This window comes from Ixodes scapularis, unplaced genomic scaffold, assembly GCF_016920785.2.
Source record: "Ixodes scapularis isolate PalLabHiFi unplaced genomic scaffold, ASM1692078v2 PGA_scaffold2__306_contigs__length_199485367, whole genome shotgun sequence".
NCBI classification, from domain to species: Eukaryota; Metazoa; Arthropoda; class Arachnida; order Ixodida; family Ixodidae; genus Ixodes; species Ixodes scapularis.
Genome location: NW_024609857.1, coordinates 60,679,726 through 60,702,618, shown reverse-complemented (window position 1 = coordinate 60,702,618; position 22,893 = coordinate 60,679,726). Strand labels below are relative to the sequence as shown.

General features: G+C 42.0%; 1 protein-coding gene across 2 annotated transcripts in view; it reads right to left on the bottom strand.

Annotated features, from left to right (window-relative positions):
- Positions 1–22,893, bottom strand: part of LOC8039755 (intraflagellar transport protein 88 homolog) — an 82,508-nt gene that overhangs the window by 25,317 nt on the left and 34,298 nt on the right. For both annotated transcript variants that reach the window (XM_042291889.1, XM_042291888.1), the window contains exons 7-19: positions 21,406–21,510; positions 21,228–21,330; positions 19,908–20,022; positions 18,917–19,148; positions 15,429–15,499; positions 15,268–15,354; positions 14,551–14,650; positions 13,623–13,709; positions 9,873–9,942; positions 8,759–8,875; positions 6,273–6,381; positions 5,665–5,703; positions 1,002–1,113 (exon numbers count right to left, since the gene is read on the bottom strand). In XM_042291889.1, coding sequence (XP_042147823.1) covers positions 1,002–1,113; positions 5,665–5,703; positions 6,273–6,381; positions 8,759–8,875; positions 9,873–9,942; positions 13,623–13,709; positions 14,551–14,650; positions 15,268–15,354; positions 15,429–15,499; positions 18,917–19,148; positions 19,908–20,022; positions 21,228–21,330; positions 21,406–21,510 — 1,347 coding nt within the window. The remainder of the gene's footprint in view (positions 1–1,001; positions 1,114–5,664; positions 5,704–6,272; positions 6,382–8,758; positions 8,876–9,872; positions 9,943–13,622; positions 13,710–14,550; positions 14,651–15,267; positions 15,355–15,428; positions 15,500–18,916; positions 19,149–19,907; positions 20,023–21,227; positions 21,331–21,405; positions 21,511–22,893) is intronic.

The window sequence follows — 22,893 nt, the reverse complement described above, 5'->3', positions numbered from 1 at the left end:
ATCTCACGTGCCACCATCTGTCGGCTGTTGCACCAATCAGATGCCTTTCGTAAGCAGACGGACGCTGAAGGTAAACTTTTTACTTCGGTAAGTTTGTTCAGTAAAATTTTTATACCTTTACACACAATCTTCGGCCACCTCTTTACAAAAGCATCACTCAATACTTTCACAAACCAATTTTCGCGATCCCTTCAGACAGCCACCAATCCCTTTGCTTTGCGCTGTAGAATAGCAAAGAGTCATTTTTCTAAAATGGACAGAAGGTACAATTTAGGCTAGAACAATTCATTTAAACCTTTAAAACACCTTTTCAGCACTTATCACCCGAGCAAAAGGCACAAATTTACCGGACTGTGGGGGCATGTGCAGTGCCTAATATTCCATAGAAAAAGACTACTGTCAAGACCGATTATAACAAAGTTGGTTATAACGAAATAGTGGCGCTACAGCAAAGCGATCACGATTTCCCATTCCCTTTTGTACTTTGTTAACCGAAGTCGGTTATAACGAAATAGCGGGTATAGCGAAGTGATTTCCGATTCCCGTTGACTTCGTTATAATTGGTCTCGACAGTACTTCATAAGCTTGGAAAGCATTCTCCACAGTAGACAAAGATGGCAGTTCATAGAAGTAAATTATTGGAATGGACTATATAGACCAAAACAGAAATTTTAAATTCAAGCATATGGTCGCAAAATGAGGCAATTTCAAACTACTGCAAATCACTAGAATACAGAGGCAGAGCTGATCATTTTCCTGTGGTAACCTTTATAAAAGATTAGAATTACAAACAAGTACTATTATACTATATTTAAACTAGAACATATATAAAATACATATTGGGTAAGAGATGCATACTAGTTAAAAAAAGCAGCATCCACCAAAATATACGAGAGCAACAACAGCTTCTGAAACAGGACAGTGACACATTGAAAACATAAGTTTGCAACGGATACGGGCGAGCATGATATTGTAACAGACAAACAAGAGGCAGCACTTGCATCTGAATGGTACTGGAATGCAAGTTGCTTGTCTCCCTGTGCATCATACAGCTCTCCAATTTTAGCCAGGAGGTGGGGGTCGGTTGGCACGAGCGTCACTAGCTGCTGGTACCTGGCAGAACACAAAATGAGTGAGAAAAAGTAACTTGTAGTAACATTGTATTCAATTCAATCACCAAACATACTAAAAAAATTTAGAACACTCTTGAATGATTTTGAAGTTTCTTCTGCTTAGTGCCATTCTTCTACAACAGAGGTGCATCGAGGCAAAGAGATAAAATGTGGTGTCGTTTTCTTTCCGTAGTAGTAATACACGTGGCAGAAAGCAAGTAGTCAGTACACGTGCATATGTGTCTACTACTAAAAAAATTTTAACCTTCGTTCTATAACTGTTTCAATTAACTTAGCTATTATAAATAAAGAATGCAACTGGGCAGTTTCAGTTGAAATCAAACACGCATGTCATGGCAAGTATTTTGATTTGCCTAAAAATATATATGTAGCAGCCCCACTTCCCTAATGAACAAGACAGTTCTTCAAAATTTTTCAGCAAATTTATTTCCTTCTGCAAAAATTCTTAAGTGGAGCAAGGCGGAATGCTACATTTCGGCTGCTTGATTTCTGTGCCCAGTTCTGTCGGTTGTTATAAATAGGTAAAAACAAAAAAATGCACAATAACTTCTTATAAAAATATATAATATGCGGCCTATTTTTTAAATTTAAATCAAACTTTTTTGATGTACCTCAGTCACGCCAGAAGTAATTAAGCTAAACATGGCACCTTTGACGTTCGGGTGGCATATTTGAAGCCTCTTAGGATACATCACAAATATTGCTTACTATTTAACTGTACACCTACAGCTAGTCCTCTACATAGGCTATCGACTGGTGCAACTCAAGTTTAATTTAAATTTGTGAGTAATTTATTGCAGATTTGTGTTTGTTCTTTGTCCCCCTTCTCCAAAGATTACTATCACTCGTTTATAAAAATTTTCAAATGTCGTCGAAGTTATAGTCATATTTTTTTTAACTTTTTTAGAGCGCAGCTCTTAGGCGCCCGTTTCCGGCTTGAGCGGCGTCGCCATCGGCGTAACCGCGCGGTGCATTAAGGGGTATTCACACGAGGGAGAAATCCCGGGGATTTCTCCCCGGCACGCGCGCATCACGAGATAAAAACGCGAGGCTTTTGCACATCGCAAAGCCTGACGTTTTCGTCGTGGGATGCGCGTGCCGGGGAGAAATCCCCGGGATTTCTCCCTCGTGTGAATACCCCTTTATGGGTAAAGTTCCCCGCTAAATTTAGCGGAAAAATTTCCCCACTTAATCTAGCGGAAAAATTTCCCTGCTAAATCTAGCGAAACAATTTCCCCGCTAAATCGAGCGGGAATATTTTCCCGCTAAATCTAGTGGAATAATTTCCCTGCTAAATCTAGAGGAAAATTTTCCCCACTAAATGTAGCGGAAAATTCTAGCGGAAAAACTTCCCCGCTAAATCTAGCGGAAAAATTTCCCCGCTAAATCTAGCGGAAAAATTTCCCCGCTAAATCTAGCGGAAAAATTTCCCCGCTAAATCTAGCGGGAAAATTTCCCCGCTAAGTCTAGCGGAACAATTTCCCCGCTAAATCTAGCGGAAAAGTTTCCCCGCTAAATCTAGTGGAAAAACTTCCCCGCTAAATCTAGCGGAAAAATTTCCCCGCTAAATCTAGCGGAAAACTTTCCCTGCTAAATCTAGCGGAAAAATATTCCCCGCTAAATCTAGCGGGAAAATGCCCCCGCTCAATCTAGCGGAAAAAATTTACCCGCTAAATCTTGCGGGAAAATTTCTCTGGGGGTCACGTGACCGCCCCCGAGGTCACGTGACACCCCGAGGTCACGTGACCCCTTCCCCGAGGTAACGTGGGGGGTCACGTGACCTTGGGGGGGTCACGTGACCCCCTCACGTGGACCTCCGACCCCAAGGTCACGTGACCCCACCAAGGTCAAGTGACCTCGAGGGGTCATGTGACCCCCCCCCCCCCCCCCCCCCCTTGAGAACACGTGACCCTCAGTACCCTTTCCTCCTCCTCCTCCTCCTCAAGAGCTGCGCTCTAATTCGGTGTTACAGGGAGTTGTAAACAACTTTCATTTTAATTAAAAAAGCCAATTTTGCAGAATTTCTTTCTAGTTTTTTTCTTCCCGTTTGTGGTCGCCGCAATGCAATTTGCCCACTGAAAAGGCAAATTGGCGAAGGGGCCCACGGCGAGCAGCAAAAACTCGCAAAGGAAAAGTTCGTGGGAGAGTCGGCCGGCGACAGAGTTTGTGACAGAAACCAACAGCTAGGCCGTCTGGAAACAATGCCAGAAGTTGTATTTAGCACGCTTGCAGCCCGATTCTCTTTGACCCGTGTGTGAAAATAGAGCGTGACTATATGATTAATTCACCAAGCTCACCCAAGTCAAGTGACGACATGCATTTGAACGATTCGCCGTTTGCTTTCGACCCGCGGACATCGCCTCCGAGGGAACGTCCCGCAGCCTCATCACAGATCCAGCGGATCCGCCGACATGTGTACCCAGATGCCGCTTGTACCTAGGTGCAGCTTCAGAGGCGAAATCTGCATCCTTTGCCACCTTTGCTTTGCAAGCACCCCTAGTTTGATTGGTGGCCGTCGCAGTTGCACAGTTGTGTTTGCGCGAAACGGCCTACGTTTGCTCGAAGCTTATGGCTATTTGCGAGTAATAACCTGCTAAAAGGCGCGAGTTTGTTTGCACATGCTTAGGAACTGCATTCAAAGAACCGTATTTCAGTAGGGTACACCCTAGAAGATTATATAATTCGAAACAAAATACAAGACATCCATCGATCAACGCTTGTTATCCCGACCATCCGACAAACCTTTGCGTTCTGTGACGTCACGCAGCACCTACGGATATCAGCCATTGACACTGGCGAAATTCGGGGTGCAGTTTCATACATAAGCTCATGAAAGGTTTAATTAATAACGGGGGATCATATATCAAAATAAAAATAATGTTTGTCTACATGGAGGCTCCCTCGACACAACGAGCGCAAAAACTTAAGTACTTCCGGTTTCGACCGGACAATCCCTTTAAGAGCCTAAAAAGCCAAGCAGTAAAGCCAACTTGTGAAACTACCATTTTGCTATATGCTCGTGCATGTAACTGTGCTTGAGCACTCTACAGAAAATACAACTCTGATTATGCCAAAAGATAGGTGACATCATCGGGAATAATAGCAACTAAAAATAAGTAAAACATGGCCTTTTCTTAATAAAGGGGGCTCAAAATATAGCTAGATTTAGTTCTTAAATAAATAAAAAAAAATTACTTGGCGAAAATAAATTAAATTGCAGGTGCATAGTAATTAGTAGTAAGGAATATTTGTGATGAATCCTGAGGCACACCAGCACTTGTGTCGTTCGCATCTCCCTTTGTCCTTGTCTGTATTTTTGTGTGCTGTCCATTTCCAATTTCCCAAAATACAATAATTAAAAAAAATTATTGTAAGCTTGTTTGCTTTTACTTATTTATAACAACTGACAGAGCTGGGTACCAAACCGAAGCAGTTAAAATCTAGCTCCACCTTGCTTCACTTAAAAAAAAAAAATTAAAAAAAAAAAATATATATTTTTTTTTTAAGTTTTGAAGGACGGTTTTTGTTATTTAAGGAAGTGGGGCCACTGCAAATATTTTTTTGAGGCAGACCAAAATACCCACCCCGACACGCGTGTTCGATTTCAAATCTAACTACCCAACGCAGTAAACGTGTCTCAATTTTCGAAAATATGAATAAATTCACAAAAGTTGTTTTGTTATTTGACTCAAATCACAGCACACTTTTAACGTTCAAAGTATTCGAGCTCTCCGATTATTTGAAAATTACAAATGATGTCCTCAGAATTATCAAATTTCTCATGTCAAGATTTGTTACTTTGCACCGGTGCATGTGCACCAAGCTTCACTGCTTTGCACCTGTGCATTAGGAGAAACGCCCGACGTGTCGGAGCACGTGAATTGGGTTGATGGTCTCAGAAACTTTGCTCACAATCACAGGTAAGCCTCCTTTGGTTATAATCATAGTTATGCACCTAATGTTAAAAGACAGCACAAGCAAATAAAAACCTTAAGCTATATCAAAACGAACAAGGTAATCCCTGCTTGGCTTGACGTTACAATACAGTTTACCCAAGTTGTCCAATTAGGGCCTTATTTTCTTAATAAAAGTATGCAAAAATATTTCTCATGTAATAAAACTGCTCCTTTTCACAGGCATGCTTTCTAGAAAACAGGAGCGGTGCAAGGCATGAGCAACGCGAAAGTGTCTTTTCGTTCTTGAAATTGAGGCAATAACGTCAAAATGGCAACCAAATGAAACAAGTTTGGTTAAATTAAATTTTAGGTGTAGTAACTAAGGTAGTGAAGCAGATCTAATTAATTGCAGGTGCCGTCCCTGTGAGACCACAAAAGAGACAAGAGGCACTTGATAGAGCAAAAGATAGAAATTTATGAGCCTATTCTGAATACTTGAGTTCCATTGAGTGGGAGGCCTACATACAAGAGGAGATACCATAACCTCTAAAAGGAAGCAAACACAAATCCATGTTTGACAGTGATAGACTGCACCATGATCGCTTGTGACAGAAGACAATAATATGCATAGTCACCATTCTAACGCTTGGTCCATGTCCTTCATGAGCTCGTAGCTGCACCCACTGTTAAGGCTTTACATGACACTTTGAGACATAATTTATGACTTAGGGCATGCGTTTCCAAGTTTGTAGTTATGGGTGAAATCTGCTGCAAATATCTCGCACTCTCAATTTGTTCGGAAAAGGTTGGTGTATTCTGCTAATCAATGCAGACATTGTAGCTGGTAATATAGGTGAGAAATATTCCCCAAAAGTCATTAGAATGACATCAAGAAACGGAAAACCTTTATTTACAGGGTTTGCACACTTGATCACATATAGTATCTCACAAGAACCCAGGTTGGTCACATTTCGTCAATCACTGAAAAAAATTGCATTAGGAATGGCTACATGCATTAAATAAACAAGTGTCATGCACAGTTGTCAAGTTTCAAGTATAGTATCAAGAAAGCGGTGTTTTCCCAGTTTTAAAATATTGTGTGTTTCCATCAAAGGCAGATAATGACCTGTTAAACTCATAAGTCCTGAATTGCTACACCTTTCTCGAGTGATGATGGTAAAACTGACCAACATGTTATAAAAGGCTATGCACACATGTCTCGACTGGTAATGGGTGAGGATACGTGTAGCCTATTTGGTAGGTCACTTGAGGGAAGGGCTTGATGATGGCTTGCAACTTGTAGAAGCAGTCAAGGGCCTCTTCCAGAGTTCCAAGCTTCTGGTATGCTAAACCTGAGGACGAACCAATGCTCGAGTCAGAATGATGCACAAAACAAGTTTATTGTTGAGATCTGCAAAGGAGAGCTTCCTCAAATAATATAAAATTACCATTTTGACACGCAGCCTACTCATAACATGCACACCTGGGTTCAAAAAAAAAAAAATTTTTTAAGCTTGTAAGTTTAACTTTGTTATAACAAACACTGATAGAGTATATACCAAAGTATTGAATATAGTGCATTATTTACAAAGTTTGGTTGGTCATGCCTTATTTCAATAAAGATTGTACTTCCAAAAAGTTTAAGACGTTTATTCAGATGGAACAAATACTTTTGGTCAAAAATAAACCAGAAGAATTAATTCTAAGTTTTAAATAATTAAGGTTGTAACTACAACCTTAATTCTTTAGGCACACATTTTAGGGTAATTTGCTGAAAAGTTGTAACATCCGCAGAAAATCAGTAACTTCAAAAGCTTCCACAGATTTGAATCTATGTAAAATTAAATATGCTGAAACATGACAATAAAAATGGCTCCTTTTATGTTTTGCTGACAACCAGTCATCGCTTTTGATGATAATCAAGGTAGCTTTCCTGCAATGCATCAGTACAAAGCTAGGAGCACACCACTAGGGATTATCAATCAGGGACTTGAATAACTCACTGTCCATTTTGCAATTTATATAATCAGAAAAGAGTGTGCAATATGCCATACTGAATTCTCAGTTTAAAATCAATGTTTATAGTTGTTGCAAAAGCTCATACTTTATTTGCCAGGCCGGCAACCAACTAACTTGGGCACCACACAGAGAAACCACAACAGTTTCTGTTTCTAGAGCACAAGGCACCAATAACAGAAAATAGATTTGGGCACAGATTAATATTTTTTATTGAATTTACTTTCAAAAAAGATTTTTTTTAAAATTATGGTAGGACAAAGTGCATTCGCAGACCTTGTGTACCTTTAATCAAGTGATAACTGCAATTGCACTGGTTCTTACAAACCAATATCATCTAGAATTGTGATAACATTATCTAAAAACAGTGTAACAGCTTAAAAAAAGAAAAATGGGTAAATATAATAACAGCATGGAAAGTAATTTTTCTGAAATTTGCGTGTCCACAAACCTCAGTCCTATGCACTTCCACAGTGGTCCAATCTTTGCATCTGAAGGACCTATCCTAGCAGTTTACATATGCCTCCTTTGTTTGTGCATGCCAGCTTGTTTTGCATTTTCAGAGATTCTACATATGCAGAAATATGTGAAAAACAAACATCCAGAAATATGTGAGAATCTCCTGATTCTTACAAATTTTTGGATGCCGTCAAAGAAGGCTAAAGTTGCTAAAAAAAATTAATAAGAATTACATCTGTTCTTATACAATTTCTCTCACTAAGTGAATGTTAAAACTATTAAATTTAGCGGGAATGCTACTAAATTAGCAATGCTGTTTGTTAACAGCAAAATGATCTTTGTTTCTTAATTTTGCCATGATTTGACATAAGCCGACAAAAAAGGTGAGGACAAATAAGCTCTTCAAATGCGAAAGCATGCCGCCTGCGACGTACCGCTTCCGCCTCGCATTGTCAAAGTGCCCTGTCCTCTTGTTGCCTGAGACGCTTTGAATCGCGATCCGTTTGCACCTCCCGATGCCTGAGCACGCGCTTTTGTGAAGTGACTGCGCCGTGCTGAGCTCGGCCGTGCGGGCTCTGCAGGCTTTGTGGCCAGTCGCTTTCTCTTACCAGCGGCCAGGCCGCAGCGTCGTCACGGAGAGGGCTTTTCTGGTGGCGTTCCATGGAAATACGCCGCGCGAGAACCAATGGAAGGCTCGTTCCTTGAAACTATGACGTGCGCCAGCCAATGGGGGCCTATTCATCAGCTTTCTGCTACAGATGACAGGCTTTGCTCCATTGGGACAGGGGAAGGTGCCCTTTGGCACGGCTTCAAAAGCTGATGACATTGGTTCGCTCCATGAGACAGTTAATGCTTTCGCAATAATAAAAAAATAAAAATATTGTCTAAACACGTTTTGAGAAAAGCAATGTATGGATTACCTAAAGGGCTATATGATATCTTAAACCAGCCAAAATCGCCACTTTTGTCTTGACCTTAGGAGAGAAATGATGCTAAACGACGAGGTTGGGAACAGCAGTACAGTACAATGATGATATATGTGCTCTATCCAAGAAATATGTTTGCAACAGATTCTTCAAAGCTAAAGGAGAATTCGAGGATGCCAACAGAAACCAAGGATGCCAACACAAACTAAAATTTACAGACCTGTTGAGTTTCAAGCTGCAGAGTTCAGCAAAATATTACAGCACATGGTGGCCAAACCTGGAGCTTTCAAGCTACGGTTGGAAAATATATGCTTGCAGATGCAGGTACCTTGGTTATACAGGGCCTCAACACAGCTGGCTTCAGTGGCCAACGCCTCCCTGTAGTAGTCGATTGCCCTCTCCATGTCGTTACTTGCAAAGCAGCAGTTACCTTTGTTCACAAGAGCTGCAAAACAGGCTTTTGTTACATTGTGATCGAGCATAAAAATATACCAACGCTAGTTTAATGAACGAAACATTTTCACTGTGTGTGTGTGTGTGTGTGTGTGTGTATATATATATATATATATATATATATATATATATATATATATATATATATATATATATATATATATATATATATATATATATAGTGTGGTTCAAGTCACCAGGCTCAATCTAAAATGGACCGTAAAAATCGACGCCTGCACGTAGCCAACTAAACTTTTCGTCAAAGGTGTATTTCACAGGTCGGTTTTTTCTTGTAAAATTACAGAGCGTAGTTCTCTTTTGGTAATAAATAGGGCTAAAAAAACTTGCCAGGGTCTACGGCAGGCGTAGACCCAGACGACCAAGTCCAGAAGCGGGCTGTGTTTGCCGTTCGTATTGATAGATGGTGTCGAGAGCAGCGTCTGAAGGTGCAGCCGACCAGCGAAAGATGGCAGACGACACGCAGACGAAATCCGTCGGCAACAAAAGCGCCGCCGTTATGCAGACGCGTTTTTAAAATTTGCTTTTATTGAATTTGCATTCATTTTTTAACCAAAGATACATTTCAAAAAGATTATGTTCGTTTTAATAAACCCCGGTGGTCGCGAGCCGTCGCGATCAGGAGGTAGCGCCATCTATCAATACGAACGCCAAACACACTCCGCTACTGGACCCCTGTCGTCTGCGTTGCTGCTCGCCGTAGACCCTAGCAAGTTTCTTGGCCTTATTTTTTACAGAAACAGAGCTACGTTTTGAAAAAACCGACCTGTGAAATACAGCTTTAATGAAAAGTTTAGATCGCTACGTGCAGGCGTTGATTTTTACGGTCCATTTTAGATTCAGCCTGGTGACTTGAACCACCCTATAGTTATGGAATGAAAAATCATTATCAAAATCTAGTGTTCAACTTCATCAAGATCTCAGTGCATATTTGTCTCTCTGTCCATAGTCTTTTAAAGAAGTTGCCTCACCTCCAGCATTGTATCTGTCGGCAGCAACTGCCTGATCAGCATACTTGTCTGCAAGAGCTTGGTCATTTTGCTGAAAACGTTCACAGCTGTTGGGTCAGTATATTTTATACAGCAAGTGATACCATCTGTAATCTTCTATAGTAATCATACTGCAAACTGGGGCAACACTCATACAGATTTTAACAGGCACTTAATGCAACTATTCTGAATGCTTCTCTTGGTAAAGAGAAAAACACTAAAACATACACACTAATTTTGTCCTAACATAAAAACTTAGAAGTATGTTTTTAGTAACGGCTGTTTGTGAGAAATCCAAACCCAGCTTTTCACACCGCAAAAATAAACTAGACATTGTGGAAAGCTAAAACTTAGTCTTGTGCGAATAGTAGATTTTGAGTTCAAAGCGAATTCGAAGGGAATACAGTATAGACCACTTGCGACGTAACCGCTTATAGTGCAGGACCGGGTATAACGCGGCTTTTTTAAACCGCCGGTTCGCCTCCCATAGAACTCCATGTAATTACATACCACTTAAAATGCAGGCGCGTGAAGGGAAATATTGGTTATAGTGCGGTTTATGGAGCAGTGCGCCGACCGCGCCGACTGACCGGCGCAGCGAGCACGCTTCCCTCTGCGACACCAGATAATGGCGCTAGCCACAAGCGGCACTCGCGGAGGCAAGGATGGCAAGGAGGTTGCTCAAAGAAGCGGGGAGAAGCGAAGAGAGAGGCTTCAGTTGCCATAGCGACGGAGGGACGCATGCACGTGTCGGTCACGGCGCAAGGCGTTGGTGAGCCCAACCAGCCGTTCGAGCGCGTTGCATGCCGGTCGCGGGCCGGCTTCTTCCATCCGCAAACATGGCGTCGGTGGTGATCGTCGACGTCGACGGCGTAGTGGAAGCTCATCGTTCCGCGTAAAAGCGCTATCCTTGACTGTGAATTTTCGTTCTGTGTCGCTATGATAACCCAGCACGTACTAGAAGGGAAGATCCACCTACTCGTGCGGTGATGTGGCAGCACTCTCAAGACAGCAGAAACGCCCGTGTCGTCGTGTTTGTTTACTTCGACTACAGTGGTGCTTTCTAAGTATTTGTGTTTTCGAACATTGCCCGGATTTCTTATTTGGAGCGTTTCATGCGCGCATTTCATGCCTTTTTTTGGAGCATTTCATGCGCGTACCGTATAAAGGATGCGAATTTTCATGCGTTTTCATCACCGGAGAAAAGTGATTAGGGTTAGCAATCCTGAACGCTCGCAACGTCCGTCCGCGACCCGCGACGCCGTTAAAAGGCTGCGCGAGGCAAAAGTCACTCATTTCTTTCAAAATGTGTGACACACTTGAGAGAGAAGTGTACTAGTCTGGTGAAATAAAGACTTTTCTCAAACTAAGCTTTATTTTTCATCTAATATAAAATAAATTGTTTTACAAAGGTAAGTTGTCTCAAGGCATGTATTTTGGCCTGAAAAATTGATGTTTTGGTTATAGCGCGGTAGCGCTTATAGTGCGGGTTTTCGCGACTCCTGCGACATACGTTATATGCAGTCGGTTTTGGCTAAAAAATTTTGATTCGAATATCCAATAGTTTTCCCATGCCTTCCACTACCATGGCATAATGCTTAGACGAAAACCCAGCTAACTTGTGAAGGTTGTTCCACTTGTTCATTTATAAGCTGTTTATCTATATTTTTTAACTGTGTCTTCATAAGGTCTGATGTCTTGGGATGGCAAGTAAACAACAAATTTGACATAAAATGAATCCTATAGAGACGGCCAACTATACCCAATTGAGTGAATTTACGAAGTTTGCTATATAAAATATGCCTTCATTAATCTCGAGTTAAAAATACATAATTGCACATGTTGAACGCAGGTTGTAAGGGCATCTCTGCCTAATATAGTGTACTCTTGCATATGTCAGTTTAATTTTGGAACTTTTACTACAACGTAGATATACATTCACAAAGTTTCCATTTATTCCTAAATAGAGCCGGCACGCGTGCACCATCCCAATTTGAATGTTTGCTTTTCTTTCAAGAACGCAATTGCGATATTCATACTTTTCCAAGTGTTTATTGCGGCAAGTTATTCCGTTAAGTGCACTTCATGCAGAGAAGCAACACCCGCAGAGCTCGCTTTCGCGGGTATTGCTTCTCCGCTATGCACCGGTGCTCGGAAAGAAGTGCACTCAACGGGGCTAACCCATCGCAATCAACACTTTGAAAAACGCGAATAGTGCAGTTCTTTTTGAAGCAAATATCGAATAGTCTATTATTCAAAACTACTATTCAAAATTTCGAATATTCGCATAAGGCTACTCAAACTAGAATGTAGCCCCAGCCGTTTGAGCAAGATGCCAAAGTTTCAGCACCAACCGATATCTTATTCAAAAGTTATCAGCGATTTTCTGAAAATTGCAATAGAAAAATGGTGGCCGGCAGAGCTCTCGAATATATGGAGCTCTATAGCACCAGAAACCGAAAACGAGCGAAAATCGGCCCCATTTTCCACTGAAAATTAAAAAAAAATCACTTATAACTTTTGAATAAGGTTAGTGCTGAAACTTTGGCATTTTGCTCGAACGGCTGGGGCTACATTCTGACGGAGTTTGAGCTCTCCACAATGTCTCGTTTATTTTTGCAGTGCGAAAAGCCGAATGCGGATTTCTCACAAACACCCTCTATATACATACTACTTCTACAATGAATCTTGGTGCTGTAAAACGAGCCAGAAAAATCAGCATCTGCCAATAAAATGTTTGAACTCTCACCAAATGTGCGTTTATAGTGGTGCATTTAACCTGATGAATTTTCAAGCACAGCGGATTCCTTCCTCTAAAAGATGAGACCAACAAACCTGTCAGAGTCAACAGTTGACATCAATACGACAACTGAGTTAGCAACAAGTGTAACTTGGAGTGGCATTTCCCAATAAGCATGACAAACAGACGACATACTTTTTCAACTGTTTGCTGCATCCGTTGGGAGGTGGTGTCACAAGCTGATATCGCTAACTCTGGCATCTGCTAACTACGCTGTTGACGCTAGCCAGTTTGTTAACATAGTCTCTGTTTTCACAGGAAGAAAGCAGTATTTTGAAATTTCACCAGGTGCGCACCACCTAAATGCACATTCGGGGAAAGGTGGAACTTTCTATGTGCAGGTGCCAATGTTTCCGGATAATTTTACAGCGATATGATACATTGTAGACACACCTTCAATAAAGTATAGTTTTAATACTCTTTGAGCATACTTTGTGTTTTGGTATAATGCATTGTACGCACATATAGTAAACTCTGCTGCTACCACTGACCCGTTCAGGCATCTAAATATACTTATATACAATAAAACTTTGATGGAAAGGGATAATCAAAGTATATTTTTACTGCACTAAATAATGACCAGAAGAATTTTCTCAGCTGGTGTGTTTTGCTTCCTAGGGGCTCAAAAGCACACCACAAATTTTTTTTCTCTAGGGTTTCAGGCAAACTTCCGTTCACAAAATAGTACATGTGAAAACTGGCTGCAACCGCCAAAACCGAAACTTCTTCTGAGAATCTGGGAGAGAAAGAATATAGCTCTCACTTGTCTTCACTGCAGAAAAACATGTGGAGGCTGAAACATTGTGCACATGCTTTCTATTTTTCCTGCCATGCACACACACAACTACTGTGGTACAGTCAGTTCCCGGTTTGTCAAACACACTTATAAAAATTGATCACAGGGTCATTAATATAACAAGGTTTGCACTTACCAGAAAATAAAGGAAAGACAAATTGGTTGCTGCGGTGCTGGCAACTTTTGTGTCTTTTTTTTCAAATGCCTTGAGAGTTTCAATTGCCTGAAACACATTTGAGCAACATGCTCTTTTCAAAGGTCACTCAAGTGCATCAATTTCACCTAAAAGTATACCATTAAATTCCGTAAGGACGGACACCCAAAATTTATAAACGGGTGGGCTATCTTTTGAGATAAGACAGCAAAACTTCATAAAAAAAAAAGTGATCAAATACCGGGCCACTTGAGATGTGAACTGATAATGCCAATCGCGGACACGGCAGATTTGCATTTCACGATGCGATAAACACGCAGGAATTCACTACAAACTCTTGAGTAAAGTAAAAGATATCACGGATAGTGGCCGCAGCAGATTCGCATTTACACGATGCAAAGGACATGCGGGAACCTGGCACGAACTCGCATGTCATAAGAACCGAGATCACAAATTGCGGATGCAGCAGATTTACATTTCATTGTTCCAATAAATATCTGGGGACAACTCCTCTGTCACGGGAACTGATATCGAATGTGTAGACTGACGACAAAAAAGCGGGAACCCTCTACGAGCTCGCATGTCACGGGAACGAATGCTGCCCAGATCGCGGATGCAGCAGGACTCTCATTTTACGATCAATTAAAACGCGGGATCAACTCACGTGTCAGATGCACCAATATCGCGTGCGCAGACCGCGCATAAGAACGCGTGAACCTACTACAAACTCTCACGTCGCGAGTACCGGTACCACAGATCACGCGGTTGATGTGATTCCCATATACGGGGTGGGTGATGTTTCCGAATTTTTATGTTCAAGATATTTAGCCAAAAAAATAAGGTAGGTGCCCTTATGGGATTTTACGATAGTTGGCTACGAGTGTCACTTGGCTGATCATCAAAGGCTCACCTGATTAAATTCCCTTTTCCTGAGGTATGCGACTGCTTTGCTGATTTCGAGATCGTTTGCAATGTCAGAGTAGGCCGACGCCTTGATTTGCTCTACGCACCTGTGAAAAAAGGCATAACAATTCAGCAGGCTTGTCCAGCTAGGTGAAACAAGCATGCATTGTACACGCACACGACCAATATTTTGTATTCACGTATGTGCACAGAAGAGATTTCATCGAAAGAGTTCATTACAAAATTCATTATATTAATATCAAAAAAAGGTAGATAAATGTTTATTTACAGAAGTAAACACATAACTTTTTGCACCAGTATTTATTTTCGAAAAATTCTTCCATCAAGGATAATGGAATAAAAACCAGCAACCAAAAATGCTTAATAAAGAACTAAAATTCTAACATAATTGAAACTTAAGCATAGTCTTTGATCCTTCACAAAATTATTGAGGTCACCAAAGGTTGCTTGCATACTACCTAAGTAAGACAATTTGAACAGCAACCTTGCAGAAAACGAGAAAATGGCAGTTACCGTTATGCTAACAGACTCAGAAAGACACCCCAAAGTAGCCAAATCTAGATGATAGAAGGAAGTAGAACACAGCTGTCTATATTTCCTTTAATCTCGCAAGTCTCCGTCATGACTTATGCCAGCTCCCCTTAACTTCGTCCAAGATATCTCGACTCTTAGAAGGAATGGCCACGAATGTAAGGCTACCCACCATTCGTAACCTTCCGAAAATGAGGTGCTGATGACTGGGGCAATCAGCTTGGCTGCTGTCAAGATGCACCATTCAGCTTCGTGTCTCCTGCAGGAGGTCACATATACCATCTCAGATCTGTGCATCTGGTTTAGGCGTCATCCCTTGAAATCCAAGCTTACCGCTCCCTTTCGATTTGCTGAAGGGAGTCATTTTTTATTTCTTCATAGTAGAGGTTTTCTATTGGGTCATCCTGTGAAAGAAAAGGAGGCATGAAGTTTCTCCGTTGAAGCTGTGACAGTTTCATCATTGACCCTTTCATACCCAAAAATTTACTTGAAATACTGGAGACCTACTAACTTAACCATGACCATAGTTTTAAAACACACACTAAAAAAACCTGGTCTGAGAAAAAAAATGACCTATTAAATAAACACGTTTTTGAAATGTTGCGTGTAAGCGAGATTTGGAATTTGCAGAACTACTTCAAGTTTAAAGACTGAAAGCAATTATGACCTAGAAGAAATGGTACAGGTGCATTTCAAATTTTGTACACAAGAGAAAGTTACGTGTAATCAGATTTACGATATTTGCACCTGTTTTTTCTCTCCTAGTTTGGAGGCCAGCGGTGCATGCCATCATACCTCACATCCACCGTCAGCTTTGGTTTTAGAGAACAAGTGGTCTGTTGTGAAGATGCATTTTGATCCTCTACTAATGCTACGTGCAGGTACCCCCACCTTTGCAACATGTGGCCCTAAACCTCTTGAGTTGCAAAGGCACGGGAAAAAAACAAAAACATTCTTGAATTGTTGCTACTGCACGATGCTGGGCATCAAAGGGTTAATGCACTGCATGTACAGTGTACACACGCATAACACAGTTATCGCAAACATGACATCAATGCTCTCTTGCATCACAAGGCTGGTTCACACATCTGCATTTGACTGTGCTTGAGTACATTGCATTTCTTTCAATCCACACATACATTTTTATAATTTTTTACGCATATAATATTTCCCACATGACCTTGAAATAATTACTAACAATGTTGTATATTCCTCATGTTTTGATGGCAACAGTGCAGTTCTTTTTGACAACTGGGCAATCCTGAGAGAAAAAGAGAAGAAACCGGGAATCGCTTGTTCATGCTAGTTGTGTCGTGCCGTGTACAGCACATGTACAGGGTCGCTATCAATTCGTGGAGACACGTTCCGTTGAAGCACGTTCCTTAAACACATTTCATGGACGCACGTTTTGTGGAAACACGTTTTGTGAACACACATTCATTGACACTGTACACTTCGTGGAAACTCGTTTCGTGGACACATGCTTCTGCGGCGTTCGTCGGCAACTTATCTTTTTAACTAAGCCACTAAGAACTAGCACGTGATTCACTGAGGTGCGTTTACCCAGGCCTTGGGCCCCCCTCCTCTCTCTCTCTCGCCTGTAAACCAGGCAAGACGTAAAAAGCTTGTTGCGAAAACAGCAGGGTTGTGTTCAACGGAACGTCGCAAGGTTGTCAATGAAACCAATGCGGGAAGCCTTCCGATAATATGAACTGCTGATGAAGCATCAAACGATCTGTCAGTGAAACATTGTTTGATGAAGTGATTCCCAAGCAGCACAGATTTGGCCAATCATTGGATGATGACTGGCAATGGTCCTTTGGCCAGTGGCCAGCCATTGGTGGATGATTGGCCTTTCTCTTGCCGGTGGCCAATGACCACTGGCCATCAGCCAAGCATTAGCCTATGATAGCCACTCTTTGGCCATTGGCCAAAAGACCACCACCAGCCATTGGCTAAGGCTTGGGCAAATTCTCTGCTGCTTGGGTTGCCACCGAACCACAGCATGCATCAATTACATTTGGAACCTTATTTGCAAATAAGGTAAAAATTCCGAAATGTTGCCCCCCCTCCCCCCCCCCCCCCATTTAAGTATCGGTTCCCAGGGTACCAAAACTCCCAAGCTTCGTTTCAGAACCAAGTCATGGCGCAGCAATCGCGATCCCCAATGTGCCGTTACCCTGTGCGATCGAAGCGATGCGCGTACAGTGTAGCGTTCATTCTCAAGTTAGCTCTTCAATTCACGTTCCTGGCCCGTGGCAACACTCGTTTGTTCTTATTAAAGTTCTTTCCTTCATTCCGAGCAGTTTGTGACTTGCTTCTCGCTGTCTCGTCTCTCTCTTGCCTCGAAACAGATTGAAGTCGAGTGTTCGGCTTTATGTCTGAGGCGTACAGCGTACGGTATGAAACGCGGCACCAGCGCAACCGGAGCGAGCAAAAGATCCAGCAATCTTCTTCGGTGAAGCAAATTAGTGGCTACTTGATATAAAAAATCTAGAGAAAATCAAGGCACCTTCTGTTTGTTCCTAACTTATAAATGCCCAGAGCTCCCACCTGTGCGTACCCGCCATAGCCGTGGTAACACGTCAATGTTTTACATAAGTATGTTTTAATGTGAAAGTATGAACTATCAGCCTGTAACCGCGACAAAAATTACCGCATCTCCACATGGTGAATGATGTTGATTGGGGCGAAGCTCTGGTGGTGCTGATACGCTGAGCTGCAGCATGCCGAGCTTTTCGTTCGTTTTCATTCATGTCAGAAAGAGAATGTGTGGTATGGAACGTGTTAATATAGTATGCATTTGAGCATTTGACCGCAGCGCCATCTCCTGTATAGACGTTGAGCGGCTACATGCAACGTTTCATCCATGACATCCCCAGCTCTTGAGTTACTACCACATCTCAGAGCCTTCTCCTCATCCCGCACTCCTGGCCGAGTGGTTAAGGCGATGGACAAGAAATCCATTGGGGTCTCCCCGCACAGGTTCGAATCCTGTCAACTGTGCAGACATTTTTTCTTTTTTTAAGAAGACAGATGGGATGGCAATCGATGTGGGCACGAACGCCGGACAAGGCTAGACCCTAAAAAGCTTCGCCCCAAAAAAGCGAAAGAGAAGTAGCGAAACGTGACCATCAACGCCAATACACCGCAGACGAACTATTAAGGGAGCGGAAGAACGACATTCATGCTTTCGCATTCACAACTCATAAAAAATGTTCAGGTGTCCTCGAATTTTTTTTTTTTTTGTTTTGGGCTTATCCACAAAATGGTCCAGTAATAACTTCCACCACGGGCTAAACCAGCCAGTCGGAACTGGATTCTGTGGGATTGACTTCCAGTAAGTGGACTGAATGGAATTTGGTAGTCTGTGAACGTCCAGTGGCTCTAGGCATAACAAGCGAGCTTGGAGCAGGTTCCCGTTTGTTTACCCACCATGGAACCCAAGTTTGAGGTGCCTGTGAGCTGCGCACGCGATATCAGCTACCATGACACGCGAGTCTGCAGCAGGTTCGTGCGGGTTTATCACACCCTGAAATGCAATTCTGCCTTATCCGTGATATCAGTTCCATGCCCCGTGGTCAATAGCGGGTGCCGGTCTTTATAGGTAATTTTTTATAAACCTCTGCCGTCTTAATCCCAAAGATTGTCCACCGGATTCTTTCGCCCTCTTCGAAAAGAGGTGGGCATTCTTAGGGGATTTTATGGTCATGTTTGATGTTGCCAGTTTTCACATTCAGAAAGAAAAAACACAGGCAAATTATCTAACTAGAATTTTACACATGAAGAAACATAATTGGCGTCACACACATATAGCTCACCGAAGAGGGCTCTCCCTTCTCGTCATCGACGTGCTCGAGCACAACGTCGAGCAACTTGAGAAAGCTCCTCTTCATTTTGTCCCGGTCCCCTATGGTGTAGTGGCACACGATGAGGTGCAGGGCAGACCGGAAGTCCGCCCGCTCTGCCATGATGTACTCCAGAGACGTGATGGCATCTGCCAGTTGGCCCATCTTCACGAACGCCAGCCCAATGTTCTTCATGATCTTGATCCTGACGAGGGAGCAGAGACGGGTCACAGAGGCTGCACAGGCTGCTGTTTCACTCTACCACGATTAGGGTTGTGTGATTACGGGTCTGGTGGGGAAAGTCGTTTGAATTTCTTCTGCTACACTGTACCCTGTTGCAGGTTAAGACAAGCTCCTCTTGCAAAGCCCTGCACTCTTTCTACTTCAGCAGAGCAAACGCTGGAGAAGAGGCGAGTTTACTCGACTGCTCTCCAACGTCCGCTCTGCTAAAGTGCAAAGAGTGGGGGGCTTTACAAGAGGAGCTTGTCTTGCTTTTCTTAAACTGCAACAGGGTGCAATAGCAAATTTTTTTTCTCTATGGGTCTTCCTCGCAACATTTATGTTTTAGCAATTACAGTTTAAAAAGAAACGAGAGAGGTCTGCTCTGCCTACTTCGAATTGTACCGTAAACCAGCTTGCCCATTCGAATTTTGTGCCCCTCAGGCTAATGAAAGCTACCGGCTTCAGTGATGAAAACACATAAAAACACTAAAATGACATATGAAAAAAACACAATGTGGAAAAACACAATATGAGAACACAATAAAACACAACCCTGATGAAAACACAATAAAATAATGACCACAAGCTACAAGTTGATGACAGGTTGAACCTCAAAGGTGACTTCCTCCTTAAGCTTATAATCATAATTATAATCCTAGTTACCACATATAAATTCACCTTGACTCACAACGGCATGCAATTAAAGCTTCCACAAAAATGTCAAATTTATTGTTCGAACTACCTCATGTCTTTATGGGTATTCGGAACTTGGTCGAGAGCCATTCGGTAGAATTTGATGGCCTTTGTGTAATTGCGCTGGAAAAAGCAAATGTTGCCCATGTTCAGCTTGAGACGTCCTGAAACAATAAATATTCTTGTTACCTACTGACACAAATTTAACCACCTGAGATGTTAACTCCAAACACACACACACACACAGGTATATATATATATATATATATATATACTGTAAAACCCTTAATGTTCGCGAGCCCTCAATTTTCGCGAATTTCACGAATTGAAGAATTCGCGAAAATTAAGGGCGCGCAAAAATTTCGGTTTTTAAGATTTTCAATGCAGGCATCTGGAATTCGCGAAATTTAGTGGTCGCGATTATGTCATCTGTGACCGATTCGCGATAAATAGGGGCCGCGAAAATAAAGGGTTTTACAGTATATATATATATATATATATATATATATATATATATATATATATATATATATATATATATTCTCCATATTTTACCATTTCACACTTCAGCCACCAGGCCATGCCTGCTTTCCCTGCACGTTCCAATAAGCATGAGTTTTGCATTTTCCATCACGCATAAACCGCTAACATTGCATCATTACTAGTTCCTTACAGATATTCATCAATTAGTACAAGTCCTTCTATCACAATGCCAAAAGAATTCACTGATGCCGCAACATCTCGTTGGCAATCAATACTGCTTGGAGACAATCCCACAGATAAAAAAAGAGAGCAATTTCATTCATGAAGAAGTTTCGTATATGTAAGGCAATAACTGAAATAAACATAAAAAATTACACAAGACACACTATACCATTTCTTTGTTGACCAATCAAGTATTCTGTTGGCATTGGTATGTTATGTGCACAAAACAAAGTTGCCAGCAGAACATTCCAGCATGCCTCATGAAATGACGGTTGGCTATCAATGAAATGTCATTCAATATAAAGGTGTCAATAAAATTAACATTAGCGAATCAATGTCTATTCCTTGACAACCCCCACTGAAAATAAATTTATGGACATAAACAAAAAAATTAAAGACGTTTACAACTTCCTGTAATGCCGATTTACAGCGCAGCACTTGAGGAGGAGGAGAGTATGGCCCTCCTCCTCAACCATACTCTCCTCCTCCCCTCTCCCAACAATGAGTATTCGTAATATTCTCATAAAAAGACGCTTCTTCCCAATAGGCCTTCTTTTCGATTGTGGAATACACAGGCATACATTTTCTAACTTTATGTCATGCAGTAATCTTGGTCATAAGGAGTGTCATAAATAAGCTGCTACCAATACAAAAGTGCTCTTACCAACATTAGAGAATGCTTTGTTCTTGACAATAATTTGATAGGTATTCAATGCTTCGGCAAACATTTCGTTGTTCGCATACTGCACAGCCAGGTTGAACAGCACCTGCAAGAGCAGACATGTTATCTATGCCAAGAGAAAACCAGCTAACTTCCAATTTTCTGAGGGAGACTAACTCACGCAATAGGTGAGATCCAGGTTAGGAGCTATCTCCGCCGAGAGCTGCTCCCGTTGTCGAGACAGATGTTTCTCTTTCATTACGCCGTCCTTTGCTTGATCAAGAGCCTGCATTGAAAAAAGATTCTAATTTGGTGCCCTCCATTAAAAGTGTATTGTGCTGGAATACCCCAAATAATTGACAGGTAAACAGCAAAAAATAATTAGTGTATTGCATACCCACAAAAATAGGTTATAGATATGTACGGGTATTTACTACAATAAAATTGGCCAGATATGCGGGTAAAAATACACAAGATTTCAGGGAGCAGGTTAGATGCAAATTTGGCATTGACACAAGTTGGGTGCAATAGATAAATTTTGCACCACTGGAGCTGAGACATTGAGTATTCTTTCTTCCTTTTATGTGTCTTTCCTTAAATTCTCTGTCCCAGGTTAAGTTATGTCAGTGTTTCACCAGTTTGTCTGCACACTGGTGAAAATTTTGCACATAGGATGGGAATGTGAAACACATTAGGATCGTGTATCTCGGGGTTCTCCCCACGGTGCATTGGCTTGGCCACCCACTGCTCCGACTGACCGCCCATCGCTCTGAGTGACCGCCCACCGCTCGATTATGCTACAGGATGACGATGCGATTTTTCCTGCACATTACCATGTTATCGCGTCTTATCGCATAGCCGACTGTCACCACTCTTTGAACAAGAGCGGAGCCGCAAAGAGTTGCCAGTGTGGGGGGGTGAAGGGGTGGGATGCTTGGCTGAGGAGAAATACAAAAAAAAAAAAAAAAAACAGACGCGACGAACGTGCACTGCGCAGCAGCCCGCTCCGCAGGCAGTGAGTGGCAGAGAGCAGAAAGCCGAGAGGACTTTCTTTCCTTGCTCAATGCTTGCTTGTGCTCTGGCTTACTTTACCTTTGCCTCTTCGCTCGCTCCCCGCCTTTCCTTCTCCACTTATTTTTTTCTAAGTTTCTAAGGCAATTAGTTTTTTGTTTTATCACCACAGTGTGGTGCCACTCACAGGGCTGGAAACTTAGAGAGCCTACGGAAAGTGCGTTCTGTTGGCAAGCCAGATTGTGACGCAATGCAAACTAAGCCCCCCCATACCGCTCGCATGGTGGTTGTGTCCACCTCTAAAAAATTCCTGGGGAAACCTAGGTGTATTTTAAACCACAACGGGCTCACGCCACAATGGCTTCTTTTAAACAGCCAAAGCTTGCTTTCTTGCTCCAAGGGCAAATGTCTCACTTGCGCCATGAACTTAAATGGTAAAACTTGGTGAAGAGCGATTCTTGGGAAGTAGGAAAGCCGGCGATCGAAGCGGGTAGGCGGCAGCACTTCCGAAAGCAAGCAAAGCTGAGTGTATTTGGTGTTTAATCCTTTGTAGGCATGAAATAGTTTGCACAGATTTAGGAAGCACTAGGATAGGAAGTTAGGCTGGTTTAGGCTGCCAGGAGGCCACTAACAAGTAAGGCCAAATAATTTTGTTGTA